Source organism: Furipterus horrens, unplaced genomic scaffold, assembly GCF_987537825.1.
Source record: "Furipterus horrens unplaced genomic scaffold, mFurHor1.1.pri manual_scaffold_4, whole genome shotgun sequence".
Taxonomy (NCBI): domain Eukaryota; kingdom Metazoa; phylum Chordata; class Mammalia; order Chiroptera; family Furipteridae; genus Furipterus; species Furipterus horrens.
In genome coordinates, this window is record NW_028327174.1 from 148,663,856 (window position 1) to 148,688,822 (window position 24,967).

The following is a 24,967-nucleotide window of genomic DNA, read 5'->3' on the forward strand; positions in this document are numbered from 1 at the left end:
AGCTAGTATCTAATTTAATGAAGGCCATTACTGAGTCTGATTTCATTCAATCAATTCAGCAAATCCTTAGACCCATTCCTGGCTAACTGAGCTAATACAGTGAATCCAGAATCTCTGGTGCTATAATATATCAATAATTTCAACATTATATTTCTTCTTCCTTGGTTTAGAACCTATTCCTACACAGAAATCCTCCAGTGCCAATCCACATTAGCAGTATCTTGCAATTCTTTCCCTGTATAAGCTTCTCCTCTGGTGTCAGATGTCTTACCCAACTTCCCGGGGTATGTGGAGATCTGACTCTGGTTGTGGATCTAAAGGTAAAGAATCACTGTCATACCTCTGCAAAGTTAGTGCTTTAGTGGCCATTATAGGATCTTTAAGCAAGGGATGACCAGCACCTCAGAGAAGGGAAGAGGGACTGCTTCAGCCAGCAAAGAGGACAGTGGGATTTGGGGGTTCAAGGTAATCAAATTCAACCCAAATTACCAAAATGTCCCCATTCCAAGTCTTAGGGTTTTAGAATTAATCCCAAACGTTAATATGTAAGACCTAATAAGGCTGTGAATTCAACTTGTGTGATAATTTAGCAATCTGCAGGATCAAACATTGGGTCTGATTTGTAAATACTTTCTGCAGCTATATAAGTTAAGAAATTCTTGATGAACATTGAAGCTCTTTAGTTCTTTGAGTTGTCATGTTATTCTGTGAACTCCCCAGGGCATTCAAAAGCTACTACTAGCTCTCTCAGTGGTCTTGTAGGTATTGTTCTTCCCAGAAGGTTCTAAACTAGCAAAGACTTATGTTCAATAGGTACTTTATGCCCCAGTGATAATTTAAGTAATTATTTTCCATTTTATGCCTAAGGATGTCATGATCTCATTTCCACTAGTGGTAATGTTATTATTGACTTCAGTCAGATAGCTAATCCTAGTTTCCTATCTTTAGGGGTCAGTTTCCTAAAGCCACTTTTGGCCTCAGTTACTGTCTCTGGTAAAGATTATTTAGGAAACAAACAAATAAAAACACTCATTGTATTTCAAGCACAGGAAGATTAAAATGCCAGTAATAGGTGCATAAAGAATTGGAAGAGCAGGACAGGGTAGATAAACTACCACTATCTTCAGGTCAACCACTGAAGCAGTCAGTAATTCAGGAGGGCGAGAAATTCTTGCTGCCTCCTAGGCTGGAAAACCACAGGACATTTCCACTGTGGGACACAGTTGTCCTGCTGTTCCATTGTGACTGGTAAGGAAGTATTTCCTGTCTGCTACCACCCGTGTATTTGCCTGCTGTTGTCAGAGAAACAAGAAAATGGTTTCTGCTTTTATCACATTTTCCAGTACTCACACAAGTGTATCTTCTTATCAGAAGACTAATAACACCCAGGGCTCTGGAGCCAAAGGAAGCTGGGAATTACAGTTCTCTAGCTTCCAGTCCCTGTGATACACAGAAAGAACATAGACAATAATGGGAATAAGGGCAGATTGCCCCCTCCAACCCCCCAGCACATAGCATCTAGCACTTGGGGGTATCTCTCAACTTTTATGAAGGTTGTAATTCCAATTCCAAATGAATGAAAAAGTGTTCAGACATTCAACCCAGACCTTCTTGCTCACCACCCACCCTGCCTGCCATACAAACACATTTTGCCTACTCTTCTAGGTTTCGTACTTTTCTGCCTCTCTGCTAGTCTCTGTGCCTGTCAGCTACAGAACCCAGAGTATGCAGAGCATGATTAAAGGAGGAAACTTAGAGGAAGAGGAGGACATGTTTTCTTTTTCCCTAGTCTTAGTACAGGTAATGTTCTGATGACTTCGGTCCCTCTCTCTTTTTCATGTTAGGACAACTAGAATTTTGAATGTTTACTATTTTAATAAAAATCTTAAGAGATAGTTAGAAAGCTTAAATTTACAAAAGACCTAGGTATAAATAATTTTGCAAGTAAAATGGTAGTGTAAAATGTATATCTTCATCTTTTGTATTTTTCCATAACATATATACATGAATACACATATATGTAGGTAGTCATATCAATCCCGCTGTTATGGTAGTGTTTTCAATGTATTAATCTATTTTTAAATCCCATTCAACTCTGTGAAATGAAAAAACTGAAGCTCAGAGGTTGAGTAACTTACCCACTATCCTACAACTACAGAAGAACACTCATTTGCTCATATTGGTTTCCATGCAATGTAACAGAAAGATACTCCAATATTAATGGGTGGAGACTGACCAACTTAAAGTGTCTGGCCTCCGGGTCAGAATCACCTTCCATCACAGGTGAGTCTCGGAGGCTCTCTGCCCGAGGCCACCCCTGAACCCGCATGAGTGAGGTCCCGGGCTGGCGTGCCGCACAAAGTGCTCTTCAGGATCTGCAGGAGCCAGAGATCAAGTAGGAGTAACTGAGGATGCCGGGAGCAGGGGCCAGAAGCAGGGTGTAGGGAGAGGGGGCGGGGGCGGGGCTGCCCCGCCCCCGCCCCTCCGTTTACTCCCATTGGCTGAGCGTTTGCTGGCCCCATCCCACTGCCCGCCCTCAGGACTACGCTTAAAGTGTGCGGAGCAGGTGCCTAGTGTGGAGCAAGAACTTTGCGCGGTTGTCCAGGCTGAGTTCTGCGCCCATTCATCACCCTCGAGCGTACAACCATCTGTCGCGCCAGTCATCCCGTGGGAAAGGACTCCAGGCCGGAGGCAGCCGCCACCCGGAGGACCCGAGGACCGGGACCAGCAGAGGGGCAGAGAGCGCAAGTGACTCCCGCGGTCCGGGGCAGGGGACTGTGGTCGCGACCATGCAGACATGCGCCAAGGCCTGGGGGCTGCGTCTGGGCTGCGGAGTCGGGGGCGGCCGCCGCCTGGCGGGAGGTGCGGGGCCGCTTTGGGCACGGCAGAGCCGTGACAACAGTAGCGGCCGTGGGGACAGCGGCGGGGCTGGGGCCTCGCGCCTTCTCGAGCGCCTCCTGCCCAGACACGACGACTTCGCCCGGAGGCACATCGGACCTGGGGACAAAGACCAGAAGGAGATGCTACAGGCCCTGGGGCTGGCGGTAAGGACCCCCCACCCCCAGCCCTCCGGACCTCACCCCGCCCCTCCCTAGTTCTGCTGTGTCGGCCTCCCGCCCCCGCCGGAGCTCTGCTTCACTCTGCTTGGCACCCACGCCCCGGTCCCGGTCCGGTCCCAGTCCCTGGCATGGAAGCGAGTCCACGCTCTTGGCCCCCGTGCCCCAGGCTTCTCCCTGTCGCGTATTTTCTCCTCCATCATTTATTCGCGGCTCAAAACCATTTGTTTTCAACCCAAGTTGCCCTGCTGATGAGCCCTACCTTTGGGTGAAGAGGACCTCCTAGTTTATTGGATTATCTCCGGTTGCCAACTGAAATGCAGCCAGGGAGTGGCTAAATCGCTACCCCGCTTCATTATTTTCTTTCCTTCAAGCGATTTCTAGTTTCCCCAAAGTTGAAAAAGAAATCGTAATTAGGCGATTTAAATGAGGTTCCCAAAGTCTTTGTAGATGCAAAACACAGAGGTGACTCTTTTAACTCAGAAGCATTTTCCTCTCGCTTTCTTGTTCACCACCTTTCTTTTCAATTTTAGAGTATTGATGAATTGATGGAGAAGACTGTCCCCGCCAGCATCCGTTTGAAAAAACCCTTGAAAATGGAAGACCCTGTTTGTAAGTGGCCCTGAGGGCTCCTTAGACGCCGCTTGCTCTGGCCTGTTTATCTTCTATGGTGGGAAATCCAGCTCTAGGTTAGGATTGCTCAAGATGGGGAATGAATATGTTTATTAAAGTAAACCAGCGGCAGGTACATCAAGGGTTTTGTATTTGTCTTCTATGGTCGGAAAGTCCAGCTCTAGGTTAGGATTGCTCAAGATGGGGAATGAATATGTTTATTAAAGTAAATCAGTGGCAGGTACATCAAAGGTTTTGTACCCTAGTATGGAGTCGATGCTGCGTTTCTGTAGGTCTTTATCAGGGCTCTGCCAGGTGCCTGCAAACTTCCCAGGGAAGGCAGTGCACAAACACATGGGAGGATGTCTTCTCAGGCACCCAACATGGACCATGGTTCTCTCATCCTTTGGGTTGAGAGGTGTCCTCACCTCTGCATATCAGGATAGAGACTCAGAAGGGACAAAGGAATTGCCTACAGTCATGCAATTAGAGAAGTCATAAAAAAGGGGGAGGGGAAGACCCAGACATTGGCCTCTTAAGCTCAAGGTTCTTTATACCACAATAGATATTGTTTTCTTGTCTCACACCCAAGTTTTATTATTTACACCTACTGAAAGACAGTAGTACTTTTTAAGTCTAAATAATTTTTATAGAGAAATACACAAATAAGATTAATATTTGGTTCAGAGAGCTTAGTTGACTCATAGACTTTCTTAGAATTTTACTTTATATTTTAAATGTTTTTAATGGTCTGAAGACTGTCTTTCAGAGGTCTTCCAGGACTGAGGCAAGAATTCACAAGTCAAAGGGTCAGGCAGAACTGAAGAAGAGATCTTAAAAAACAAACAAACAAAAACAGAACAGGAAAGAATTTTCATAGGGTTATCTGGTTTTGAATCAAGGAGATGCAATTATCTCTCTTAAGGAGTCAAATGGAGAGAAGTCAATTGTTTTGTTTTGTTTTAGATTTTAGGGCATAGAGGATATATGGAAGGCACGCTTTGTTGCTTTATTTTGTCTTGAAGTAGAGAATTTGAAGTATGAAGCCAGACCAGCTCTGGTTGGCTGATGTAAGTCAAGCTATGCTGAGGATGACTCCTCCCCTTGTTGGTTTCAAATCTGAACCAGTTCCCCTGATAGCAGAAACCTTGCTCATAGAAGAAAATCTGGACATTGTGTTCTCTTGAATTGATTCAGACCTAGGGATAGTTGGAAGCCTGATCTATTTCAATTTGAGGAAATCCGAATCCTGATTCATTGGATGTTTAAGGAATGAAGAGCTATATATTTTTAAAGCAAACTTTAGGTGAATGTATGACCAAGTATTGGGTTGGCCAAAAGTCCATTTAGTTTTTTCTGTAAAATAAAATACACCTTTTTCATTTTCACCAATATTTTTATTGATTTGGATATTTTGAGTATGTTGGCTATCTCCCATTATTGGCTTCTAGTGGGTAGAGGCCAGGGGTGCTGCTAAGCATCTTCCAATGTATAAGACAGCATCACAGAAAAGAATTATTTGGTCAAAATGTCAATAGTCCCAAGAAACTTCACAAAACACTTTTGACATGTTCCATCATTACAGAATCTTCTCCATACACTGCACAAATCTTTTGTCATGTTTTAGTGTTGTTTTTACCTTTCTTGAAATAATAAGACATAATATGCTGAAAATGCTGTGTATTTTCTTTTGTCTTCAATAGTCAAATGGCTGTACAAAAATTCACTGATTTAGATAAGTTTTTAAAAATGCATGTTGATATGACAGCTGCCACAATACAACCTAAAAAACATGCTTTTAATGAAGTTAAAGACAATGAAGCACTATTAGAGCCATGTACAGAAAAAAACTAAATGAGCTTTTTGGTTAACCCAAAAAGTGCCTGAGACTTTCAAAGTCAGAGAAAGTTTAGGTCAGGTCTTTTTACAATATAATCTAAAATAAGATGATCTTTATGAGCAGTAAATTCTAGGAAATGAGTCAAAGTTGTCTATTCTTTTTTAGTTAAGCTGCTTAACAGTTGAATACTTTATCAAGGGATTCCATTTCTTCTCTCTGTCTCTCTTTCTGTCTCTCTCTTTGGAAGAGAACTCCTGATAAGTAATTAGCAACTTAAGTGTAAACTTTAAACTCACCAGCTTCTGTGAGCTTTGGGGCTGGTTCCATCCAGTTGGTCTGAGGTGACTCAGAAAATATTGCAAAGCTTGTTTCTTGGAAGAATGAGTTGGGGCTGGGGAATGGGGGGCAGCATGCAGGATATATCAGAGAAGCTTCCATGTTTCACCCAGAGATGTGTGCATGTCATGGGTAATGAATATTCTCCACATAGGGCAAGTAAATCGGTACAGGTAACTTCCAATAGTATTTCCATTTAGCAGCAGGGCAGCATTATCCAAACTTTGTTTCACATACACGCGTATGTTCTATTGTAGTCAGGAATTCTAGACCACATATTTGTTTGCCATGTATGTATAGAGAAAACTAATAAGAGCTAGTTAGTCATGAATCCCCAGTGCCCTCATAGCTGAGTGAAAAGATTTTGAGAACTGTAAGTAGCATGAAGATATTTGGGTTAGTTCTTATGAATAACTTCATAATCCCAAGAGTTTATATAGTGCTTACCATGTACTGGGCACCTTGTAAAGTACTTTCATGTACTAATTTCCTTATAACCCTATGAGGTAAATACCATATCACCTCTGTTTTAGAGATGAAGAATCCATGGTATATAGTGGACACTAACTTGCCCAAGGTCATAGCTGTTGAGTGGTGAAGACAAAAAACAACCCAACCCAGGCAGCCCAGCTCGACTATCCACACTCTAACCACCAGTCTACACTGTCTTCATTGTGTCCTCTGCAAGGGGGTGCGTGTACAAAGTAGAAAATTTCTGCCCTAATTCTCTGAAGTATCCAGTTTACAGATGTGCACAAATCCAGTCCCACTGGTATCACTGCCATTTGCTACCTGCCCTAGTGGAAAGGCAGTAGCATGCTGAGAGCACAGGTATGGGAAGACTCTGCCTGCTGTCAAGGTGCAGAACTGAAGCTGGGTATTGAAGGATCAGTAGTGATATTCTTCTGGACAGGGCAGGCAGAGGGACCAGCATGCACAGGACAGAATGGCCTGACAGAGTCAGGGAAGCACAGATGGTTCATCTGTCATGCAGGATCCACCTCCTCTGCTTGGACACTTCAGGAAGTGCCTTGAAAGAATACCTCTATTATCAGTTGGCTTCTCACTAACTCATACTTCAGAGAAATAAGCAAAGCTTCTCAGTTCAAAACCATGTAAGTTTCATCCTATTGAGTCCCTACTCCCTCATCCTCATACATAAAACACAAGGGAAAAAGATAAGAAGGAACATTTGTTCCTCTGGATGGTCATTCTGGATGATTTTAGCTTTCTTTTTGTTACTTGGCTTTTCTGAGATTTTCTACAATAACTGTTTTCATCTTGTAATTAATACAAAATTTAAAAATACTTTCAAGATGAAGCCAATCAGTTTTAGCTATGGAATGCCTCACCATGGAGTATTTTCAGGGAAGTCATCTCAAGTTAACCAGACTGAACTAGGTCATAGTTTCACAGAAGCTGCAGGGCTTAAAGTTTACACAAAATTGCACGTTGCTTCTTGTGAGCATGCTTAGGAAGAGAGGAAAACCTTAAACTGCCTAATGTTCAAATTGGTCAACCGGAACCAAGCAGGTGAGCTGTCAGAAGGAGACAGTGTCAGGATGGCCAGGAGGTCTAAGGCACCAGACTCAAGCAACCCTTCCCTATAGGGGATGCTGGTCTCCACTAGAGAGACAGTCACCTTCCTTCCCCCAGACATAACAAAGTGTCCTGGGTAAAAGTTAGTTCCCCCATGGTCACGAAGCCTCTGCTGGACAGAGCAACTTCCAACCAAGCCTAGGGTGTGTGCCGCACCTTCGCCATATCTGAACTTAAATGAGAACTTAAATGTTCTAAGCTACGTCACTTGGAGTGATTTTTAGTGGAGGGTAGTGAGCAGAGGGAGGGGGTGTTGTGTAATGCAGCTGCAGGTGATGACTCTTTCACCCTAGTGGGGTTCAGCACTCTCCTGAACTGACCCCAAGGACACCTAGATAGATGGAGCAGCTATTGCCCAGGCTGTGGACGTCAGTTGTCATCCAGCCAGATGTAGTCTGTCAACATGCCCTGCCTGTAGACTCCTCAGTCTATGACAAGGCCCTCCCTTGGCCATTTCTTGCTCCTTCAAGTCCTGGCTTAAATGAATTATTATTTCATCTTTAACTAGAATTTTCATTATACAATTGTGGAAATAAACAAAGACCAACCAAATGATGAAATCTTCTGTACTTGCTCTAGGAGTTAACCTTTTGTTTTGGCAGAGTGGGCAATCCTTATAGTGACAGAAACATCGGTTTGTTGTTTCACTCATTTATGAATTCATTGGTTGATTCCCACCACCTTGGTATATCAGAATGACACTAACCAACAGAGCTACCCAGCCAGGGCCTGTTCATCTGTACTTCCAACCAACAAGCTATAAATCAAACGTTTCCATGACCTACTCCTTGGGTTTGATTAATTTGTGGGAGTTGCTTACAGAACTCAGAAACATCTGAAGTTTACAGGTTTAATATAAAGAATATTATAAAAGATACAGATGGACACCCAAATGGAAAGCTACATAGGGCAAGGTCCAGAAGGGCTCTGAGTACAGGACCATGTCTCCCTGTGGAACAGAGGTGAACTACCCTCCCAGCAGCCATCCCAGAAACTCATCAAATTTGTTGTTTTTATAGAGCTTAATCTGAACTTTCCCCCTTTCCCCCCTTCCCAGAGGTCTGTGGGTGGGGCTGAAAGTTCCAGCCCTATAATCACTCAGTCTTTCTGGTGATCAACCCTATCCTGAGGTCAGGTAAGGACTCCATCCTAAATCACTTCATCATCAGAAACTAAGGTATGATCAAAAGACTTATATTAATAACAAAAGACTCCTATTACTCTGGAAATTCCAAAGACAAAGACCAAATATATTCCTATTATACTATAGGGATATTTCACATAAATATGTGGTGGTATATCCTGATAGAAGTGGAGAAGTAAAAATATTTATTTTGGCTGGTGTGGCTCATTGGACTGAGTGCTGGCCTGTGGACTGAAAGGTTGCTGGTTCGAGTCACAGTGAGGACACATTCCTGGATCGTGGACCAGGTCCCCAGTTGGGGGGAGGGGGTGTGAGACACTGATCAATGTATCTCTTGCATTGATGTTTCTCTCTCTTTCTCCCTCCTCCTGTGAGAAATGCTCACAATAAAACACCAGGACACAGGACTTGAGCAGCAAAGCAAGGCATTTATTCATGAGTCTGCAGAGTCGGCTCACCACCAGCCAGGAGAACATGCATGCGAAGTAGACAAAGAAAACTGGTTTTGTAGTAATGAGATTAGCTGCCCCTTCCCTCTCCTTCTCCCCCATTTCTCCATTACTGGTTAATCTGGGTTCACAATCTAACGCGATTAACTACTTAACTCAGGGTGTGATTAACTAAGGGTAATCTAGTTATAGGTCTATCTCCAATTTATTTGCAAAGTTTTCTAGCTACATCTTCCCATTTCTCTGTGTTTGGTGACAACAGTCTTCCTCCTTCTGATCCCAGAGATATGTGTGAGGAGCTGCGGAATGTCATTTCCTTGCCCCTTTTCCATGATTCATTTGTTAATTATCTCCTACTGGTTTGAGTGTCACTGGCTTGCTTCTTTATCCCTAACACTCCCTCTCTAAAAATTAATACATAAAATATTTAAAATATTTAAAAGTATTTATTTTAAAAGAGATGAATCTGAAAATAAATTATAATTCTTTCCCTCCTTTTAAATTTAGAAAACCAAACTAGAAATCTCAACCTTTATAAAGTATCATTTTTAGCATTAAAATGTTTTGGACCATCAACCGAAATAAACTGAGGAAGGTCAGATTACGAGAACTTTGAGTTTATTTGGGAATGAATAGCAGAATTGCAATTCAGGGAACAAATGTGGTGTCCCAACTACAGGCAAGTTCAGTCCATTGAGGGTTTTGGGCATGCTGTTTTTATGGGCAAGGAGCACAAAGAGAGAAGTCAAAGCCAGAGTCCAAGCAGTAAGTTCATTTGTCAGGAGGTAAGTCTCGATCTTCTGTAGGGGGTGCATTTAAGGGAAATCTGTCTCTCAGTTCTTAAGTTCCATTCTTCTGAAGGGGAGCATGTATGAGATTCTCCATTTCTTATCCTCTGGTTCCATTTTAGATTGAAATCTTTTCACAGGGCTTTCTTATTTTTTGATATACAAAGGATACAAACATGCTAACATGATGAGAGACCAAAGAGACCATGTGATTGGGCCAAAGAATATATGTGTAAAACAACTTTTTTGTTTCATCTTCATCTTGTTAAAGGATTATAGAATTCATCCAGCATTATCGAAGATATTTTATATAAATGAAACCACTAATTTAACATATTTTTTAAATGGACTCTTGAAAAAGCCATTGTATCAGTCATCATTTGATGTATAAGAAATTACTGAGAAACTCAGTGGCTTAAAATAACATTTTTTGTGGGTTAGGAATCCAGGAGCAACTAAGCAAGGTGGTCCTGGCTTGGAGTCTCTCATGAGAGTACAGTCACACATTAGTGAATATTCAACCAGGGCTGGAGGAGCCTCTTTCAAGGTGGCTCACTCTCATTGCTGGCAAGTTGGTGCCAGCTGCTAATGGGCAGCCTCAGTGCCTTCTCACATGGGTTTCTCCACAGGCTGCTTGAGTGTCCTCAATACAGGGCAGCTGGATTCCCTCAGAGCCAGTGATTCTAGAGAAAAGGAAAGCCAGGCAGAAACTATCCTTTTTATGACCTAGACTTAGAAGTCATATAGCATCACTTAGACCATATTCTATTCATTAGAGTGAATCACACTTATCACCCAAGAGAAGGGCTATTTGTTTACACCTTTTGAAAGGAGGAGTGTAAAAATTGCAGACATTTTTTAAAAACATATTTTTAAAATTTATTTTTAGAGAGAGAGGAAGGGAAGGAGAGAGAGAGAGGAAAGGAGGGAGAAAGAGAGAGAAACATTGATGTGTGAGAGATACATTATTCGGTTGCCTCTCGCTGGCCTGCAACCCAGGCATGTGCCCTGACTGGGAATCAAACCAGTGACCTTATGGTTCACAGGCTGGCACTCAATCCACTGAGCCACACCAGCCAGGGCAGAGACATATTTTTTTAATAGACTTTACTTTTTAGAGCAGTTTTAGGTTCATAGCAAAATTGAGGGGAAGGTACAGAACTCCCATATACTCTTAACCCTCACATATGTATAGCCTCCCTCATTATCAACAAAAGGAGTACATTTCTTACAACTGATGAACCTACAATGACACATCATTATCACCTAAAGTCCATAGTTTACATATTTACATTAAGATTCACTCTTGGTGTACATTCTGTGGGTTTAGAAAACTGTGTAATGACACGTATCTACCATTATAATATCATACAGATAGTTTCACTGCCTGAAACATCCATGTGAGAAAAATGATTGGTTGCTTCTTGTACACACCCGGACCAGGGATCAAACCCACAACCTAGGTATGTGCCCTGACTGGGTATTGAACATACAACCTTATGGTGTACTGGATGATGCTCCAACCAACTGAGCCACTTGACCAGGGCTGCAGATGTTTTTTTAAAGGTCTCAAATTTTAATAAGATGCCCTATGTACACATTTATTTGCTACTAAAAATTGAAATAGCACATGAAAAAAATTTGTTACAATTCAAATTTTTGAAAACCAGAGAATCTAGTTAATATACTTGGAACTAATCATGCTCAAACCAAACCACCCAATGTTTTGTTTGTTTGTTTGTTTTACATTCCTTCTGCACAAGTTATTTGCTTCTAATTCTTGATATTGGGTTTCATCTTACCAATTTCAGGCTTCTACAACACAACAATAACACTCCAGGCCTATTAGGGCTTCTTTGGGTCAAATAAAAAAGGAACTGAAATATATTGAAGTCATTCAAGTGCAAGCTACATCGATTCCCTATAAGTCACTAGCATCAATGTAGATAAGAAGATGCAAGAAAAAAGACATCACAGAACTTCAATCATAGGTTATCAAAATATTGGTCTACAGTCTATCCTAGAATAGAATAGTTTTACCAAGCTGCTGCATAATGACCTTAAAATTACCAGCAAGAAACAAAAAGTACAAGAATAAGGTTTATGGCTAAATCGACTCCATGTCATAATTATTCTTCATGCTAATAGTATCAGAAGGATCTCCATGATATAGGCAGTAATGACAGCCACATCTAAATCTGGATCTTGATTCAATTCCAAGTTTCCTCCCCTGTGGGTCTTTCTGAAGCAGAGACAGGGTGCAGTATCTAATAACTTGCAGCGTCCTTTGCATCCTTTCTTCCCAAGCAGTCACCAATGTCCTCACTCCATGTCTCCTCCTGTAGAGCATGTCTTGACTCAGCCCCAGTCCAAGCCCCTGTAAGCATTTTTCTCCATAGTGCTGTTGGGGTGAACATTCTGGTAGAAGGGAAGGGAATTTGGTACTAGGGTTGAGAGTCAAGTTACCAAAGTTCTTTGCTAGTAGTTCTGAGACGGCCTGAGTGTCAGCTGAATATTCTTCATTGGCCATCTGAAAAATCTTGGGGGTCCAGGTTGGGTTAAGCTTCTTTGGTGAGTCCACTGGATATCTAGTCACAGCCTGAAACTCCTCCTAGATTCTCCCCAGACATTTTTTTTTTTTAATTATCACATTCATCTATGTTAAATTATGAGTTTTAACATTTAAAAAAATATTCAATGCTATCAAAATGAAATCAATTACACTGTATTGTAAATATAGTGTTATAGTGTTGCTCTTGAGTACTATTAGGGCACAAAGGACCATTTACCTATATACTGTTTTCATTTTGTTATAAGCTATCACCAAATCTATTTTTACAGCTTCCTCTATCTGCTTTCATTACTCATTTATTGAGAGGTTTCTATGGAAAATAAGATACTGTTTCAGGCACTGAGAGTACAAGAGTAAGGAGGTAAAGGATGATAAAGATAAGATCCCTGAGTGAATGTAGGTTACAACTGATAGGGAGATAGAAAGATATTTAATAGCTCTAACTGGTCTGCAAATAAGATGAATGGTTTGGCCGAGGTTATGGCATGAACAGAGGCATGGAAGTATGGATGTACATATTTATTTGAGGAATGGTGTATGGAACACTAGGCTGCAGAAAGGCATGAAAAGCAAGGTATGAAGGGCTCAGAACCTGATAGATTTGTTTTCCTCTATGTAATGGGGAGACATTAACAATTATTACAGAGGGAAGGGACATGACTCAATGTGTTTTGCGAAGTGCCTCTGAAGTCAGAAGCAAGGAGGCAAATTGAGATATTGCTGGAGAGTTTAGAGGTGAGATGTTAAAATATGCATTAGTTCGGGTCTGCCAGGAAGCAGTCACCAAGACAATATTAGATAGGCAAGAAGTTTGTTGGGGGTGGGAGCAGAAGAAGGCAGGGAGCCTTTAGACTGTGTTCTAGTTCTGACCCTGGTGGAAGGAGGGGAGACAGAAGGAAGGAGGATTGGGTAGGAAAAATCTTAGCCTTCAGCACAAATACAAGAAAGTTTGGTCCGTCTGGGTGGGAGTCCTTGAGCTAAAGTTGCCCATGGCAGGAGTCCCACATCTTGCAGGAATGGGTTTGCATTAGTTCTACTGGGCTTAGTAATTGTCTGGGAGCACCCTCTGGGAAGTGTGGTTTCTATACAAATAATGGTGGTTGATCATAAGGGTAGCAGGTGGGGCTTCCAGTCAGTTTCTAGGCTGAGTGTCTTGGGGTGATTGATGGTGATATCATTAACAGAGAAGGGGTAGGGAACAGTAGAGGGTCCTGGAGGAAAGTAAGATCATGAGTCTTGTTTGAGAAGAATTCAGTTTGAAGTGCTCATGGAACATCACTTGGAAAAGTTGAAGCAATAGTCGGAAATATGAGTCTAGAGCTCAAGAGAGAGATAAGAGGCAGAGTTGCAGATGCAGTGAGTCTTCTGAATGAATTCATGGGAATGAGTGAGACTTCCTAGGGGTGGACTGTGAGGAAGGTGGTGGAAGCCAGGATGCTGGGAAATGGGGCATGTAAACGGAGGGAGACAGAGCAGTCTGAGATGGAGTAATCCAAGAGGCTGGTTGACCCCCAGTATCATAACCTAGACCTTTCTTAGGCAAGAGAGGGAGGAAAGTCCATTTGAAGACATAAGGACACACTTAAGATCGGAGGAGTTGAGGGGCTACCTGCCTGATAATCCGAGAGGCAGGAAGAGTGATACTTAGCATTAGAGAACAATGGAAAAATTTCAGAAGAGCTATTGTGAATATCTGGGTAGTGAGGAACCTAGATCGACCTGCCTAGAGAACCTGCTGAGATTGACTGGCTTAATTGTAAGCTCTGTTAGGATCCCCTCACCCCAGCATCATTTAGTGACCTGGGAGCAAGAATGGAGAAATGTGGTGACTGAATTTAGCTGAGAAGGAGGACGGGCAAAGTCAAGAGGCCAAGGGTTTCAAGGTCTGCTAGCACAGGCTGGCTGGGGTGGGAGAGAGATGAGGCAGTCTAGTCAGTCCACTGGAATGGAAGGTCAGTGGCCACCTCATTGACTGGGAGTGACCCCCACCCCACACCCTTCTCCAGGTTGCTTATCTCTTGAGTGGACTCAGGACCTTTGGGGAGGATGCTAGACTAGGAAGGTTGTGAGTTGCTTGCGGGAGGGTCTGTGTTTTGTCTTCTATTCCTTATGTACTCATTCCACCCCACCAAATGGCACTGGACCTTGATTTAATGTCTTCCTCACATGATATGTGAATAACAAATCTCATTTTGACTTCTTAGGCTTGTTTTACTTATTAAACCTGAAGCATTTTTATAAAAGTCTTAACTGGGAATTTTAGTAAGGATTCTCACTGTCTGTATATTATCAACATACTAACTGATTAAACAAGGAAACAAAATTTTGGAAAAGCTGGAATTATTGTAGGCACTGCATTATTTCACAGAACTTGCTTAATAGATGCAAGTTTCCGTTTATAAATGTGTCTCTGAAGCTCATGCTTTTAGAGATGTAGGAACAATTTTTCAGTGATTTGTTATGGATTCTGTGATGGGTGAGTTATTGTGCATATTGAGCTTGCTGTATGTGGGAGTTTAAACAAATTTTCATTGCAACATCTTAATTCACTTGTATTTTCTGAGCACCTACTATGTGCCTAGCAACTTGCCCTGCCCCTGCCCACATAGAGATTTTAATTTAGTTGTTGAGATTCTGGGATGGACTACAAATTTCTCCATATGCTTATTCCTTTGAGCTATAAAAAAATTATCTCTTTCCTGCAAGTGTGTGGGGTTATTTGAGTTGGACTCTTAGAACATGTCCTTCCCTTTCTGTTCATGTCTGCTGGCTATAAAAATGTACCCATGGGGCAGCAAAAAAGAAAAACAAATACTCTAGGACTTCCACCCAGATTCTCATTTCAAACTGATCTAATATGACCTGATTTTGTAGGTCTACTGCTGTTCAGATAAATATTATGAATTGTAATGTTTCTCTGTAAGTTTCTTTAGAAAATTTTCATAAATTGAATGAAGAGAGGTGGTGGAGGAGGCCTCCCCCAGAAACTAGTGAAACCTGAGTTCAAGGAGTAAATAACAGACATGCTGCCTCTCATTCCCACTTCCCTGCTGTGGGGTACAGTTCTGGTTTTCCTACAGCTGCTGTAAAGATATTAGATCTGTGTATCTTTTGGGAGAGCAGGAAGAGCTGTAAGGACTGTACACTTTTTTGGAGCCAAGGGAAAAGGATCCACCAGAAACACAGATTGACCATGCCTCAGCTTCTTTTATTAGGAGATGCCCAGAGAAGAAGTTTAATCCCTGAGGGTCATTTTGGGCTGGGAGCAGTGGGGTGTTAATTGGCTGAGCAATAAGATGGGAAAGAACCTGTCAGGATTAGGGCAAAGGGAGTAAGAGCCCCAGGTCAGGCCTGTGTGATGCAGTAGTGACCACATCCTGTCACGTGGGATGGGTGTCCTTCTGCCAGTCATAAAGGGTTTTCAATACAAAGAGTTTCCATTCCATTATTCTACACTACACAGAGCTTATGGATTGGCTTGCCTTCCTGGAATGAACAAAATCTGTGATTCACAGACTTTGGTTGTAAAACCCTCCTTTATAGGGGAAGGACTCTTGAGAGAGTAAGGTTTGGGCTCTAGGTAAGTGGGGTCAAGCCAGGATGTTGAGGGGAAGAGAGAAGGTGATGTTATGAAAAGGCTACACATTAGGGTAAAATTTGTACACAAATTCTGGCTTCCACTGGAAAATCAGGGACTCCTGATAAATGCTATCATTCATGCTCTGCCTATCTTGATTGAGACCTCCAGCCCCGCTGCATGGTTTCCTGAGCAGCTTTCAATCCAAAGGTGTACATGTTAGCAAGAAAAATATGCCCAGGCAGGCTCTGTCCTCATATTCTGCACCCAGCTTTCTCCTTCAGTCTCTGGCAGAAAATGGCCTTTTGGGGAAAATTCAAATATGAGTGGTATTAGTTTTCAGTCCTGATGATTTCCTTGGAGAACTTTTCTGAGTACCTTGCCAAGCACATTAAGGCAAGCTGGGTGTCTGCTAAGTGCTGGGTGCTCTGGGCTGTCCAGAAAATACTCTTTGGATGGCCTGCCACTGTGCAGACTGACAGGTGTTGGCACCCATGTGTTTCACAAGGAAGACTTTGTTTTGGGCATAACTCTTTAATTTAATTTACATTTTAAAATAAATAACATAGGTACATTGTCCAATTCAAAAACATAAAAAAATACACAGGGAAAAGCAAGATTCCTTCCCATTTATCAGTTTCTTAACAATTAGTCAGAGATATTCTCCTAATACACGGCATATGCATATATATTTATTCTTTTTTTAAATATAAATGGCAGAATAATACAGGCAATGACAAAAGTAGGATTACAGTTGTGAGTACCCAAACAGTTTACTCTTATATTAATTGTTAATTATTGTATTATTTATTTCTATTATAACTATAAATGTACTTTTGACCACTCCTTTATATACTCTGTGGAAACTTAGGCATAATTTTTTTAGATTGTTGAGAAAAAGCAAAAGTGAGACAATCTAGTCAAGATAGTGGCATAGGCAGACATGGCTCTCCTCTTCACACACCACATCAAAATTACAACTAAAATATAGAACAACGATCAGCCAGAACGATCAGAAATCTAATTGAGTGGAAGTCTGACAACTACGGAATTAGAGAAGCCACATTCATCTGGACTGGTAGGAGGGGTGCAAACACAGAACAGTCTGGTCTCCCACCCACGTGTGGTGGATAAAAATTCAGGAGGGATATCTCAGGAGTGAGGAATCCCAGGCCCACACCAGGCCCCCCAGCCCAGGATTCCAGTGCCAGGAAGATAAGTCCCCACAACTTCTGGCTGCAAAATCCAGCAGGGATTGAGGAAGTGGAAGAAACTTCTAGATGCCTAAGCAGTTCCCCTTAAAGAAACCACAAATGGACTCACCTACTCAAACTCATTCTTCTGAGCTCCAGCACTGGTGCAGCAGCTTGAAAGTCACCAGTGGCATACTGGGAGAAACTGGTGTCTGGCACCAGATGAGCAGAGACCATTGTCCCTTTTCTAAACCCTCTCCCCACAGAGGCAGCAAGCTGGTGCCATATCTGAGATTCCATCAATCTGGCTAACACTGTTTGACCCGCCCCCCCCCCCCTTGGAGGTCCCCAGAGATTCCACTCCACCCAAGCTGCCTGTCCATATGAATGAGTGGCTGGTCTTGGTTCCTGCTTCACAACTTCCTAAATCCTATTAAACAAGCAACAGCTGGACTCAGTGAGCCTCAGGTTCCTCACTAGCAGCAGACAGCCTAGATTCACAGTTTGGCTTCACCTGGGAATCTCCAAGCACAGCGCAAGTAGCAGCCTTTTCAGGTTGTTTAAGCTCAGGGAGGGTGGCCCTGGGCAAAACACAGGTGGGGACTGACCTTGGCCTGCACCACCTGGGAAACCACAGGGCCTGCACACCCAGTGGACAGCTACAGACCACATTGGAGCACCATCACTCTGCCTCTGCACAGCTGATCCTCCATGGAGGGCAGAGGTTAATGGTCAGTGGTTATAGTCAGTCCTTACAGCTGACTGGCCTGGGTAAATACCTCCCATTGACTTGCCAATAGCAACCAAGACTCAACTACAAGAGGAGGGTATATTCAGTGCACACAAAGTATGCACCTCAAGTACCCCTCTTGAGAGATAGGGGAGGCAGTGCCACTGGACCCTACTGGACATGTATAACATTAGGCCATACTACCGAGACATGGAGTCAAAACAGCTCTATCCAATACACAGAAACAAACACGGGAAGACTGCCAAATTGAGGCAGCAAAGAAATAGGGCCCAAATGAACGAACAGAACAAAACCCCAGAAAAAGAACAAAGCAAACAGGAGATAGTTAACCTATAAGATGCAGAGTTCAAAACACTAGTGATCAGAATGCTCAGAGAAATGATTGAGTATGACCACAAAATTAAGGAAGAAGTGAAGGTTATCCAAAGTGAAATAAAGAAAAATATACAGGGAACCAACAGTGATGAGAAGGAAGCCAGGATTCAAATCAATGATTAGGAACAAAATGAAGAAATAAGCATTCACCTGGAACAGAAAGAAGAAACAAGAATTGAAAAAAAAAAACAAGGAGAGGATTAGGAATGTCTCTCACAACTTTAAATGTACTAATATTCCAATCATAGGGATGCCAGAAGAAGAGGAAGAGCAAGAAACTGAAAACTTATTTGAAAAAATAAGAAAGGAAAACTTTCCAAATTTGGTAATGGAAATAGACACATAAGTCCAGGAAGCACAGAGAGTCCCAAACAAGTTAGACCCAAAGAAGACCACACCAAGGCACGTCGTAATTAAAATGCCAGATGTTAAAGATAGAGAATCTTAATAGCAGCAAGAGAAAAGCAGAGTTGCCTACAACCGAGTTTCCATAATACTATCAGCTGATTTCTCAAAGAAACCTTGCAGGCAAGAAGTATTCAAAGTGATGAAAAGCAAGGACCAAAGATTACTCTATCCAGCAAAGCTATCATTTAGAATGGAAGGGCAGATAAGTGCTTCCCAGATAAGGTAAAACTAAGGAGTTCATCATCACCAGCAATTATTACATGAAATGCGAAAGGGACATTTAAGAAAAAGAAGATCAAAACTATGAACAGTAAAATGACAACAAACTCACAAGTAATAGCAGAATCTAAAAAATAAGCTAAAGCAAACCAAGCAAACCAGAATAGGAACAGAATCATAGGTATGGGGATCATTTGGAGGATTATCAGCTGGGAGGTGGAAGGGGAAGAAATGGGGAAATGGTGCAGGGATCAAGAAGCATAATTGGCAGGAGTAAAATAGACAGAGGGATGTTGAGAATAGTATAGGAAATGGAGAAGCCAAAGAACTTGGATGCATGATCCATGGACATGAACCAAGTGGTGGGATGATGGAGGGAAGGAGGGGACCAGGTGGAGGAGTGCAAAGGGAAAATAATTGGGACAACTGCAACAGCATGATCAATAAAATGTACTTTTTAAAAAAGCAAAAACAAAGCATGAATACATTTTTCTATGTAACTGAGGTAAAAAAAAAAAATTGTAATGTGTTTAGTGTAAGGGGTTAAGGGTGGGGAACAATGTGTACATATGTGTGTTTAGTTATAGCAGTTATCTTGACCCATACAGCCTGCTTGTTCATTCTAATGGTAGTTTTCCAGATGTTGTCAAAATTCACATATGGGAAATTAAAACCTAGGCCAATTAGTGCATTGAGTATCTAACAGCTAAACTGGCTTATTCCTGTTCGAAAGTACTTATTTGGTAGAGCAGTTGGTACAGTTTTCCTTGATATTTTAGGGGCAAGTGACAAGGGAGTGGCTGTTGGAAAGGCTGTTAGGTGAAATTATATAAGGAGGAAGCATTTCTTCTGAATTCTGAGAAGGAACAGTGTGAAACCCACCTGTGGATTCTTACGGAGTGGTGACAAGGCCACTGAACTCCGTTCTTGGTACATTAGGACCAGAGTATTATGCAACACTCTGAGGCAGAGAAATAAATAAGGTCAGAAGCAGGCATTTTATTTTTCCCTTAGGAAGCGCTTACTGGTGAGATTCCTAAAGGGTAGCTTAAAGGTTTCCATGGCCTGGAGTGCACAGTAATGTATAACGTCTGGCTGTCCTGCCAAGCTTGCCAGACAGGCATCTGGAGAACAGCACGTTGTCTCCAAGTGTTTTATATATATTTAAAATTTTTATTTTTCAATTACAGTTTACATTCAGTATCATTTTGTTCTCATTTCAGGTGTACAACATAGTGGTTAGACAATCATCTACCTTACAAAGTGTTCCCCTGATATTTCAAGTACACACCTGGCACCATACACAGTTATTACAATATTACTGACTATATTAGAGAAGGAAAACTCTGATTCCAAAAAACCTCCGCTGCCTTGCGGCATACCTCTTCAGGGGAAAGGCTAAGGGAGTAAACCCCGACAGAAAATCCGGAGCCGGAGTCCCTAAGGCGGTTTGACGTTGTAGTCAACACCGGCAACTCCTGCGGCGCACCTGAAGCCAAGCTGTATCGACTCCGTCTTTCCCTTGGACCCTTCAGCTGCGAAGAGAGGGGTGGTCTGCTGCATGGGCAACAGCAGACCCTCCATATCACCCTGCCCAGGCTCTGTAGCTTCAGCTTCACTGGAGAGGACACTCCAGCGTCATCGCAAGATGTCGATTCAACACGGGAGGAGACAGATACCGTGTCACTCCCGAGTCGGACTGCACAGCCATTCTCGGCGGTGCAGATAGACTCTTAAGAAGCTACACCATCGTCTCTCGAGACGGACGGCTGCCGACGACGACTGACTATATTCCCTGTGCCGTACTTTACATCCCCATGACTATTTTTTAACTACCAATTTGTGTTTAATTCCTTCACCTTTTTCACCCAGTTCCCCAACCTCCACCGCTCCGGCATTCATCAGTCTGATCTATCTATGAGGTTTTTAAGGGACACTCCCTTTCTCATTCTGCCTCATTTTCCCCTGCTTAGTTTCCTTGTTGTTCACAGGAAGAGTTACTGGAATTGGGCAGGTTTACAGGAGGAAGCTTCTGTCAAGCTGGAAGGAAAAGTGTGAGGAATGCGCTGTGAGATTTGCTCTGGGGGAAATCTGAACTCTTTCTTTCTCGGCTTTGTCCACACAGGTTTGCTTGAGCTGCCCGGGTTTGCATGACACTGCTGCCTTTTTATGATGCTTCTCTTACTAGGTAGGGGGAAAAGGTTACCATGTTGGAATTGAGGATCCCAAACTATTTTCTCAGAAAAGAATTATTTTCCAAGGGGGAAAGAAATCTCAGTGTACTGTGAAGTGCAGTGGTGGACATTGTATGGCTAAGACTGGGCCTTCTATTTAGACAAATTATGCCCCCAAACTGGAATCTTAGAGACTGATTCTGAAACCGGAAAAGCTGGCATTGGTGCTCCCTGTCACCTACCAGATACAGTAAGCAGAGACAGAGATTGAATCTTTATGGGCGCTTTATTCAGATGGTACATCTGAGAAGACAGTGGGTTTGTACCCTAACAGATGGACCCTTTTTATAAGAAGAAAAGTGTAGGTTAGGGGTTTGAAATTCAGGGGAAAAGTTAATCAGATAAAAGCTGCAGCATTCTTTCCTCTGTGCCCTGGGTGGTGGTCTTCTCACCCTGGAGTATAATGGCTCAGATACCATCTTGATTGCTTGCAGTCCTCCAGAGGCACAGAGGTGGAACTGCTTATGGTCTCCTGGAGACAAGGTGGGTCATACCTCCAGTTCCTGAAACAATAGCTTTTTACATACCTTGATTACTAAGCTTATTAGCTGTTACCTGAAACTAACTTTTCTTTTTTTTACATTTCAGTCACCCATCAATTCTGCTGTGTTTTATTTCAGCTAGGTTCAGCAGGTAGATCTCTGATGCTGACTTTTCCCTGTTCTTTTCTCCATATCTATTGGCATCATTTAACATAATAACTCAAACTCTGGGCTCCTAAATACCATGGGCTGGCTATTATGCTGATTGGGCCAAAAGTGAGTTTTCACTAGTGGGCATGAGAAAGAGCATCCAGTGAACAAACATTTGAAACAATTCAGACACTCACTAAGCTGTGGAATGGTTTTGTTACATGTGATAAGGTAAGCCTGAGGTTTTGATTTTATCAAAGTAAGAAGCAGCTTAACTCTTATGGGCAGTTTGGTCATCGGTGAGTGGATGGAAAAGGCTTTTCACAGCATTCTCACTTTCAAAAGCATGACCAAGTACCTACCCTACTCTTGATGGCTCAGGAGCATCCATTAGCTTGGTGTACAGAACAGCTCATTTGATTAACTCACTTTGTTCCCAGTAGAAGGTAAAATTGGTTGTAAAGCCCAGGCTAAGATGGGGCCGGGTCAGGAAATAGTCATAAGAGCCCCAAGCTAGGTAATGGCAGAGCCCTCAGGTGCTTGGGAAGTTTGTTCCTGTAGGAACTAAAGTGTATGTATAGTGGAATTAGAAACTTCTGTGTCTCGAATTGTACCATTTTTATACTTCTGGGTCTTATCTATAATTAACTATTTTGCTCTTCATTTATGCTAAATGGCCTTTAAATTTTTTCAGTGTTTCATTCAAGTATGTAAGATACATTGGCAGCTGTAAAGGATGCTGGTGTGTATCTGTTACAGAACCCCTGGGCTGCTCCAATTGAAAACAAACCTACGGGCTCTTTAGTTAGGGGCCCGATTGCCCGCCGCCAAAATTATACCTCTCAATACCAGAGTTTAGTGAAAAGAAAAAGAATTGTTTATTTAACAGTTACATAGATTTAGTTATTTGCGGATTTCTGTTGTTAAGTCTTATGTTCTTTAAAGCACTTATAAACACATATCCTTGCCTCCCCCCCTACCAAACCAGGCTAGTTTTAGAAAAGTCAGAGAAACCCTTTCCCTACTTTCCAAACACAGTTCAGCTTTACCAGCAGCTGCCAATCATTCAATCCTGACTGGGGAGACCTCGTCTGTGTTATGGGGTCCACCAGCTTTTAATCCAGAACCTCATGGATTCTCAGCCTCCTTGTAAACTGCATAGTTAGTCCTTTTGTAATCCGCACAGTCAGCCTCAGCCCCAGTTAAATGCACATAGTCAGCCTGGCTAAAATGTCTGCCGCTTATTTTTAAATCCCTGACTATGTCTTCTGATGCAGCGGGTGCGGTAACCAGTTCTGACCATTCACAGAACCTTACGTAGGCTCTGTGTGTTTTCTCCATACCATCCCCTGGTCCAAGTCCCCTCCCATCTACCTGAGGCTTTGGATGCATTAAAGCCATTTTGCATAAAAAAAGACACTAGCCACCAGCCTCAGGCATGTGGAGGCATTCTAAAAGCTGCTTCCTTTTCCCCATCCCCCAGCCGCAAACTCTGGGGTTTTTTGGAACACCCCTGTTTCTGTAACATATCTAGAGAACCTGAACTGATGGGGAAGGCACCAGTGGGTCCCTGGCTGGTCTGGTTTGGTGTCTTCTTTTCCTTTCTGTTGAAAGCATGCGGACAGGACAGGACCAGGGCTTGGGTTGGCAGGATGCTGCTGAAAGAAGGAGGAAGGAACTACACTGTAATAGAGGCTCTTTCCCTGGGGTTCTTCCTGGACAGCCCTGCTGGGGGATCTGAGAGAATGGGTTTTCCTGCAAAAGGAAAAATCAGATCCCTCCTTCATTTTAGTTGAGAGTTTAGCATCTCCAGTTACATATCACTATTCCCCTTGTAGCAGCCACTGATGTTTTATGCACGTGAATGAAACACCTGAAAAAAAATTAAAGACCAATTGGCATAAATGAAGAACAAAATAATTAATCATAGATAATACCTGGAAGCATAAAAATGATCAACACAAACACAGATGTCTCTAGCAGAGAGCTCCAGGGGGAAGATCTCAGGAGCAGAGGCATAGTACTGGTCCATGGTAGCCATCTTCTAGTGCCTCCGGGGGTTCATTTTTCTCAGTTTCCATGAACTCACTTGCCACAGTCCAGTCTTTTATGGGGTGAAAGTGGAAAACTTTTTAAAAATTTAATTTAATGTAATTTCAAGATTGTATTTATTTTTAGAGAGATGGGAAGGGAGGGAGAGGGGAAGAGAAACATCAATGTGTGGTTGCCTCTTGCATGCCCCCAGCTGGGGACTGGCCCACAACTCAGGCCTATGCCCTGACTGGGAATTAAACGGGTGACCGTTGGTTCTCAGGCTGACACTTCAATCCACTGAGTGACACCAGCCAGGGTGTAAAATTTAACTTTATTAAAATATAGTTAAATACAATATTGTATGAGTTTCAAGTGTACAACATATTGATTCGACATCACTTTACCTTACAAAGTGATCACAGTAAGTCTAGTACACCCATCTGTCACCTTACAGAGTTATTATGATATTGACTATTTTCTTTGTTGTACCTTGCATGCCTGTGACTTATTTATTTTATATTAATAACAGAAATGAAAACATTTTAATTACTCAAAAGAATTATGACAGGAAGAGTCAAGCTTGAGAAGCAAGGCTGTTGATCCTGCGGTGGTTCTGCATTACGTGGTGCTCTCCTTGGATGTGTGCTGTGTCCAAATTTCCGCTTTCTCGTAGGGACATCGGTCCTTGAGTTAGGGCTGAGCTGAGCACAGCACTTCATCTTAACTTGATTACATTAGTAAAACCCCATTTCTAAATCAACTCACATTCACAGTTACCTGGGTTTAGGGCTTTGGTCTATCATTTTTTTATTATTATTTTTAAATATTTTATTTATTTATTTTTAGAGAGGGGAAGGGAGGGAGAAACAGAGGTAGAGAAACATCAATGTGTGATTGTCTCCCGCATGCCCCCAACTGGGGACGTGGCTCACAACCCAGGCATGTGCCCTGACCGGGAATCAAACCGTCAACCCTTTTGGTTTGCAGGCCGGCGCTCAATCCACTGAGCCACACCAGCCAGGGCAACATATCATTTTAGAGGACACAGTTCAGCCCACAACACTCCCTTGCCCATCTCCCTTCTGGACTATTGTGCTGGCCTCCCACTGTACCTCTCCGTTTCCAGGGCCTCCCCTCTGACCTGTCTA

The 24,967-nt window shown here is 42.5% G+C and overlaps 1 protein-coding gene across 4 annotated transcripts in view; it reads left to right on the forward strand.

The window, feature by feature from the left end:
• Positions 1–2,589: 2,589 nt before the first annotated feature.
• Positions 2,590–24,967, forward strand: part of GLDC (glycine decarboxylase) — a 90,611-nt gene continuing 68,233 nt past the window's right edge. For 3 of the 4 annotated variants that reach the window (XM_090274106.1, XM_090274105.1, XM_090274107.1), the window contains exons 1-2: positions 2,707–3,044; positions 3,590–3,668. In XM_090274106.1, the coding sequence (XP_090130232.1) occupies positions 2,790–3,044; positions 3,590–3,668 (334 nt within the window). In that variant the 5' untranslated portion in view covers positions 2,707–2,789. Of the gene's footprint in view, positions 3,045–3,589; positions 3,669–24,967 lie in introns of all 4 variants that reach the window. The other variant, XM_090274108.1, reaches the window with a different exon arrangement.